Source organism: Entelurus aequoreus, linkage group LG01 (assembly GCF_033978785.1).
Source record: "Entelurus aequoreus isolate RoL-2023_Sb linkage group LG01, RoL_Eaeq_v1.1, whole genome shotgun sequence".
NCBI lineage: Eukaryota > Metazoa > Chordata > Actinopteri > Syngnathiformes > Syngnathidae > Entelurus > Entelurus aequoreus.
Window position 1 is genome coordinate 26,585,316 of NC_084731.1, and position 8,196 is coordinate 26,593,511.

At 41.1% G+C, this 8,196-nt stretch overlaps 1 protein-coding gene across 4 annotated transcripts in view; it reads right to left on the reverse strand.

Annotated features, from left to right (window-relative positions):
- Nucleotides 1-8,196, reverse strand: part of ncoa3 (nuclear receptor coactivator 3) — an 83,133-nt gene that overhangs the window by 21,548 nt on the left and 53,389 nt on the right. For all 4 annotated transcript variants that reach the window (XM_062046635.1, XM_062046610.1, XM_062046621.1 and 1 more), the window contains 8 exons: nucleotides 8,084-8,196; nucleotides 6,969-7,069; nucleotides 6,672-6,846; nucleotides 6,365-6,544; nucleotides 5,891-5,977; nucleotides 4,276-4,419; nucleotides 644-791; nucleotides 75-565 (listed from right to left, as the gene is read on the reverse strand). The exon at nucleotides 8,084-8,196 is cut by the window's right edge and continues 48 nt beyond it. In XM_062046635.1, coding sequence (XP_061902619.1) covers nucleotides 75-565; nucleotides 644-791; nucleotides 4,276-4,419; nucleotides 5,891-5,977; nucleotides 6,365-6,544; nucleotides 6,672-6,846; nucleotides 6,969-7,069; nucleotides 8,084-8,196 — 1,439 coding nt within the window. The remainder of the gene's footprint in view (nucleotides 1-74; nucleotides 566-643; nucleotides 792-4,275; nucleotides 4,420-5,890; nucleotides 5,978-6,364; nucleotides 6,545-6,671; nucleotides 6,847-6,968; nucleotides 7,070-8,083) is intronic.

Here is an 8,196-nt window from a genome sequence, read left to right on the forward strand (position 1 = left end):
CACGCGAGGATGGTTAAACAAGAAAATATAATCATTTAAGATTTAGTTTGATCCGAGATAAACATGGTTCGTACCTCCAGGAGAGAAGGGGCTGGCACCCATTTTGGGACTTCCTCTGACTCTGGGTGACCCCATGACATTGTGTGGGGGCGCATTAGTCCCTGGACTGGCCTGTGGGGAACTGGTCATTCCCATCCCATATCCTCCACCTCCAGGCCCACCTCCATGGAACTGAGCGATCTGTTGATGTTGATGTTGATGTTGATGTTGATGTTGGTGCTGATGCTGATGCATGGCATGGTGTCCCATCTGATTCATCTGCCCCATTTGGTTCAACGAGTTCATAGCATGCATGGAATTCATTGGACCCATGTTGTTCATCTGATGCATGGGATTCATTTGATGCATGTGGTTTCCACCAGTGTAAGGAGGCACTCCTCTTTGGGCAAAGTTGCCCTGGTCAGTTATTCCATAGCCTATGTTCATTTGTTGGTTGGGATTGTTCACACCCATGGCTTGAGCCCTCATGCCTCCTACTTGGTTTCCACGATAGCCATTCTGCTCCCTAAAAGATATACATTCAAAATATGGTGAGGCAATGGCGCAGAATACTTTAATATGAAAAGGAAGGCATGATTCTCACCTCTGAAGCAAATGTGTTGATAAAAATGAGTGTGGTTCATTGGTGTTGGGATTTCTGCAGAGGTCACTCCTGGTCTGGGCTGTTACAGGAGTGCCGTCAGAGAGTGAGAATCGGTACAGTGGCGTCTCTGCGTGACCATTATGGATAGCTGTTGAGCAGAGAAAAGAAAAGTTGATTCAAGAAAATTACATAACAAAATGTATTTTTAAATTAGACAAACTGTGACCCAGTGAGGTCATTTGTAATAAGCATACATTTAGGATGGTGCCATCATAGTTCATCCTGTCTGATTGATTGATTGATTGAGACTTTTATTAGTAGGTTGCACAGTGAAGTACATATTCCGTACAATTGACCACTAAATGGTAACACCCGAATAAGTTTTTCAACTTGTTTAAGTCGGGGTCCACTTAAATTGAGTCATGATACAGATATATACTATCATCATAATACAGTCATCACACAAGATAATCACAATGAATTATTTACATTATTTACAATCAGGGGTGTGAAGGGGGCGGGGGGGTTAGGATATGGACATCAAGTAGTGGACATAGAGAGAGAGAGAGAGAGAGAGAGAGAGAGAGAGAGAGAGAGAGAGAGAGAGAGAGAGAGAGAGAGAGAGAGAGAGAGATGAGAAGGCATAAGAAAAAGTATCTGCATTTGATTGTTTACATTTGATTGTTAGCAATCCGGGGAGGGTGTTAGTTTAGGGTTGTAGCTGCCTGGAGGTGAACTTTTATTGCGGTTTTGAAGGAGGATAGAGATGCCCTTTCTTTTATACCTGTTGGGAGTGCATTCCACATTGATGTGGCATAGAAAGAGAATGAGTTAAGACCTTTGTTAGTTCGGAATTTGGGTTTAACGTGGTTAGTGGAGCTCCCCCTGGTGTTGTGGTTATGGCGGTCATTTACGTTAAGGAAGTAGTTTGACATGTACTTCGGTATCAGGGAGGTGTAGCGGATTTTATAGACTAGGCTCAGTGCTAGTTGTTTAACTCTGTCCTCCACCTTGAGCCAGCCCACTTTAGAGAAGTGGGTAGGAGTGAGGTGGGATCTGGGGTGGAGGTCTAGCAGTAACCTGACTAGCTTGTTCTGAGATGTTTGGAGTTTAGATTTGAGGGTTTTGGAGGTGCTAGGGTACCAGGAGGTGCATGCGTAATCGAAAAAGAGTTGAACGAGAGTTCCCGCCAGAATCCTCAAGGTGCTTTTGTTGACCAGAGGAGATTCTGTAGAGAAATCTCGTTCGTTGGTTAACCTTTTTGATTACCTTGGTTGCCATTTTACCACAGGAAAGGTTAGCCTCTAGAATGGAACCTAGGTAGGTGACCTCATCTTTCCTGGTGATAACAATGTCACCCACTTTTATGGTGAAGTCATTGACTTTCTTGAGGTTGATGTGGGACCCAAACAGGATGGATTCTGTTTTACCCAAGTGTATGGATAGCTTGTTGTCAGCGAGCCAGGTGCAAGTTCTACAGAGCTCAGCACTGAGGATTTTCTCCACCTGTGACTTGTCCTTGCCGGATACCAGCAAGGCAGAGTCATCCGCAAACAAAACCAATTCACAGTCGCATGCCGATGACATGTCGTTTATGTATATTAGGAACAGTAAAGGTCCCAATATACTGCCTTGGGGGACTCCACAGCTCACCGAGAGGTGGGGGGGACACGGTGCCGTTCACCTCTACCACCTGCTCCCTCCCCTCCAAGTAAGATTGCATCCAGCTCCATGAGTTTTTGTTAAATCCGATTGCTCTGAGCTTATCCAACAGTATAGCGTGGTTAACTGTGTCAAAGGCCTTCTGAAGGTCCAGCATGACCATGCCGCAGTATTTGCCCGCGTCCACATCATGTTTGATGTGGTCGGTCAGATAGAGAAGGCATGTGTCAGTGGAGTGGTTAGTTCTGAAGCCGGATTGGAATTTGTACATGAGTTTATTAGTGGCAAGGTAACTATCGACCTGTTCATAAACAATTTTTTCCATTACTTTCGAAATGGAACTGAGAATAGAAACAGGTCGGTAGTTGCCAGGTTCCAATTTGCTTCCTTTTTTAAAGAGGGGAGTTACTCTTGCAATCTTAAAATCTTTTGGTACTTGGCCTTGTGTAATTGATAGGTTTATTATGTGCGTGATGATCGGGGCAATGATGGAGGCAGAGTCCCTGAGGAATCTGGAGGGAATATTATCAAGGCCGGTGGCCTTGTTAGGGTGGAGCGCGCTCAATTTTTTAAACACCTCATCAGCTGTGACCATTTCTAATTTGAAATCATCGTTGGATACTCCTAGCTTTCTGTAGAAGGCTTTAATGTGTTCTACACCAAAGCGACCAGAGTGGTGGGACAGCTTGTTGACAAGGGTTGCGGCTATGCTGGTGAAAAAGATGTTAAGTCTGACAGTGGGGATGGGTATCCTTTACTTTATAATCAATACCAGTGCTAAATTCATACTAGTATTTAAATGGTGCCCAAACTGCTACTATAAAACTGAAAATCTGTTTAAAACCATTTGTATTTTTACTAGGGCTGTCAAACTTAACGTTTTAACTCTTGCGATTAATCACAAAATATCATCGCATTAATCATGAATAAACGCAGATCGATCGCACATAGTATTTGGACCGCTCATGTTCTTTTACCTTAACCGCAAATGGTTTACAGTCAGTGATCATGTAAATGCATACGTCATTGCAAAGATAAGTGGGAATAATTCAAATAAAATACACCCAGATGGAGCTTTGGCTAAAACTGTTATCGAGTTTTGAACAAGCAGGTTACGTGCATTCAAGTAGAACATTTAAAAAAAATGTTCCAATATGACATTCTGATAATTAAATTGCATTCTTGTCAAAATATTAAGATATTTTTTAAAGCTAATCTAAAAAAATGCACGCAATTAATTTAGTGTGATTAATAAAAAATGCAAGTATGACTGTTTTGATTAGAAAATGTAATCGTGTGACAATATTTCACATAATTTTGTAACATGCGAGTTGAAGAGAATAGTAATTTTATATATTTTAACTTCAATATCAATAAAATTAAGTAATAAATTCAACAATATTAAATAAAATCTACATTTTTTTTCCCGTTTAATTCTCACAGCATAACAGCATCAATACTGAACAAAGAATGTGCAAAAAAATTGCTTGTGTTGTAATGTTGGGGTTCATGTAAAATGACGAAGTTATGTGTTGCCGGTGTGAAGAGTGTTACGGTGATATGTGTGTGCGGTTTTTTGAGGACTGCTGTCGGTGTGTTAAAGTCTAAAAAGAATAACTGCTTTCATCAAGATGCTACATACGTTAATTGCAATTTATCACCTTCAGGGGCTTGTTGTCTGCATTTATTAAGCACTGAAATTAGGACACCAATAGCTAATTTTATTTTTATCCATCTGGTTAATACTGGTCCCATTATAAACTCAAGTTTCGGTGCCCATCCTTACGAGACATACTGTAAGTAAACAGAAGTGACTACAGACCCTGTTCAAACAGATTTGTCTGATGGTAATATTTGGCATGTGTTGGTTTGTAACATTCAGGCAACATATAATATAAGGTACCGGTACTATCAGACAGTGCCATTTCCACAAGTATTACATTTAGAATGTCATACTCAGAAATACAAACCATCTTGATAGTGGCGTTTGTAAGACCATGGTTGTCCTTCGCTTCGATTGAGGAACATCTGCATGCAGCGCCTCACCAAGTCCTCCCAACCAGGACGCATTGTGGTGTGAAGAGTGCTCTGCTGCTCAATTTCAATTAGTTTACCTACAGTAAAGGGATGGAACTTTAGGGTGACATAGAAGTGGTTACTGAAATGCAATAAGTATATGAAACAGGAATAAGAGCGGGATTCTACAAGTGATTTTACTGTGAAATTATATAGAATGACAAACGAGTGGTCAGAGATGACCACATTGTATCACACTGGTCATCTTCCAATTGTTGCTGTCTAAATGACAGTGTATAAAAAACATTTGTACCGTAACAGATCAGCAAATAATTTTATGTCTTTTTAACCAGCCATGAGTTTATGGCTACCTGCACCATGTAATGGTATAGAAATACAAGTTCTGCCTTTTCACAAAAATAATGCTTGGTTTTTGATTGGCATTGTCAGTGTGGCATTCTCACTGTATGTTTATTCATGTGCTTGCATTACCGGGCAACTGCATTTCCTCATACCAAGAGCGGTTTCTAACACTTCCCCTCTCCCTACGATACAGCACAATTGTATACTACAACAAACTACTATTACAAAATAAATGTATGGTTAACTTTTAGTAGTCAAGTCAAAAATATAAGTCTTCCAGCTTAACAAAGTACACTCTTTTGTCTCTACCTCCCACCAACAAGTGATATGAGATCTTTTATTGGTACGTTATGTTTATCCATTTAGTCCTCAGTGACCAGATACATTTTTCCTGGCAGTAACCACACCAATTGGTCACCATTTGTTCACTACTGACACATACTGTTCATATTAAAATCAAATAAAAAAGGCCTTTGTTCTTTAGTTCTATGAACCTTTACAAAACACACTATCAATAAATGTGATCCAAACAAAACTGCAACCGGTGTGCTCTTTGCACAAAATATCTGTACAGCAGACGCAATGAAATAGCTTCAAATGTCACATATAGTCAATTTCATTACGACATTTTATTTATACACAGCATGCATACTTGCCAATCCTCCCGATTTTCCCGAGAGACTCCCGAATTTCAGTGCCCCTCCCGAAAATCTCCCGGGGCAACCATTCTCCCGAATTACTCCCGATTTCCACCCGGACAACAATATTGGGGGCGTGCCTTAAAGGCACTGCCTTTAGCGTTCTCTAAAACCTGTCGTCACGTCCGGTTTTCCTCCATACAAACAGCGTGCCGGCCCAGTCACATAATAAATGCGGCTTTTGCACACACACAAGTGAATGCAACGCATACTTGATCATCAACAGCCATACAGGTCACACTGAGGATGGCCGTATAAACAACTTTAACACTGTTACAAATATGCGCCACACTGTGAACCCACACCAAACAAGAATGACAAACATTTCGGGAGAACATCCGCACCGTAACACAACAGAACAAATACCAAGAACCCCTTGCAGCAATAACTCTTCCGGGACGCTACAATATACACCCCCGCTACCACCACCACCCCTGCCCCCATCTCCTGAATTCGGAGGTCTCAAGGTTGTTGGCAGTATGACAGCATGGCTCAGATAAAAGCTTACCAGACAGTTCATGGCGAGTGCTAAAGCGCTCCGTCCTCTCTACCGCTGTGATGCGGCGAGCCACACAGATCATACATGACTGTAGGTCTGAAATGGGACATAATAGAAATGTTAAAATGCATATTCCATTCTTACAATCACACACACACAGTATATATATAAAAATATATATAAATATTACTATCATGACACTCTCAACAACATCATGAGAGGAATTCACTCTGCAGGTAATCTTTTCTTTCTTTAAAAAGAACAGTGGAGAGTATGTGTGCAGCTCTTGACACACACACACGCACACACACACACACACACACACACACACACACACACACACACAGCACACACACACACACACACACACACAAACACACAAACACACAAACACACAAACACACAAACACAAACACACACACATATATATATATATATGCATATCATTGATATACTGTGCAGGAAAACAGTTGAGATGAATACCTTCCCCCTCCTCCATCATGGCTCTGGGCTGAGTGAGAGCGAAACACTGCATTGTCTCATAGCGCTGACCACCGGACCTTTCCTCTGACAAACCATGGACCAAGTTTACCAACATGCGGCAGTTAAATGTGTGGCTCTTTTGTCTGGGTGCCTCTCCAGCCCATGATGCCCCGTTTGGTACTACAAGCAATACAAAAGAAAGTCATTGCTAAAACACTACACTGACATTTGGTGCCTGTGTTCCGCAATTGTAAGATGTCAAAGTCTTTATTTATCCATAATCATGTTTGTGTATCATGTGTCTCACCAGTTGATTTAGGTAAATTTTTGTGAAACTCCTCCCTGTCGTCATCGTGGATGATGTTGTACACACTGGTGTTGATCAGCTCCTCTTGTTTGTACTGTAGGTATTGTGTCACATTATCTGACACAAACACAATGCTGCCCTCTCGGTTGACAACAAACAAAAACCCATCCAAAGCCTAAAAAAGAGGGGGGGGGGGGAGAGTTGGACATAATTGACAACTGCAAGCCATGACAGCAATGAGCACAGCATGACAGACTTTGTTGTCTTTTTGGCCCAGGTAAGAAACTACATCCATACCTGTAGAAGCAGTGGCCCCAGGTGGTCCTTGTCAATAACCCCCTGTCCAGTAGAGGACACATCTGCCTTCTGAACATCATCAGCATTGCAAGAGTTTTTACCTGAGATCATATTGTACAGAATTGTAAACAAACTTCACCTCTGCCAGACATTTCTTTTAAAGAAATAGAGTTACATTTGAACTACAAATAAATAAATGTTTAGTTTGGGGTTTTTTTTTTTTAAATGCCGCAAACCCTGACTTTACCACAATAGCATGTAATGAATTTTCCAAATCAGCAGGTGGCAGCACAAGTCTAATATGCAGGTTTGAAATGCCTTTCTATTTTAGAATTCAGCATATGTCTGAGACTTTGTTAAACAGCCCTCAATATAGCATGGCTATCTCTAGAGTGCTAAGTAAGACATAAAATAGAGTATCTTTGGAATGAAGGTCTTTTTACGGATGTCTAGTTGTAGTATAACTTGTTATGCTAGTCTACACCTACAGAGACGATTGTCACCGATCGGAAAGGCCCAGTGCAATAAAAGAAAGGATGTGTAAACAAGAGAAGATGTGTTGACATTTAAAAAACGCCCTTTAATTTCCTTCCATTCTACGGAAATCTGGTGGTTCAATGATGCTGGGGCCAGCAAAAGCCAGCTGTGATCTCTTGCTCTTCCAAATCAAATCAACTTTATTTATAAAGACTCAAATATATCATCGTAATCGGGCTAATACATGTGAGGAAAATGGTCTATTTGCATTCAATCAAGGTAAATCCTATACAAAAATGGCTGAGAGATAAGATTAGGGCCAACAATGCCTATTTTTTTTATATAATTCGTCCCCAAAGGGAAGAACATTTTGGCACTAATAGATCCATAGTGTCAATGACAGCCTTGAGCCATGACAAGTGAGAATTGGTCTCAACTACTGGTGTTCATTTACCCTCAATGACATGGCCAAACTGGCCGTGAACCAAATGTACCACTTCATCACCAGCATCATCTGCGCTGCAGAAGGGCACTTGATGTTGCAAAACTATATTCACCAATTCCACAAATACAAATAAATGGTATATAGTGTGCTCAAGATGTGTCATGTGTAGCTGTTTAATGCACCAGGCGTGTACCTTGCTCTTTGATTTGTCTGATCTGCCGCACAGTCTCCTTGAGGATTGCACATTTGTCAGGCTTCACGTTGAAGCTATCAATGTTAGAGAGGTTAGCAGAGATGAGCTCAGCC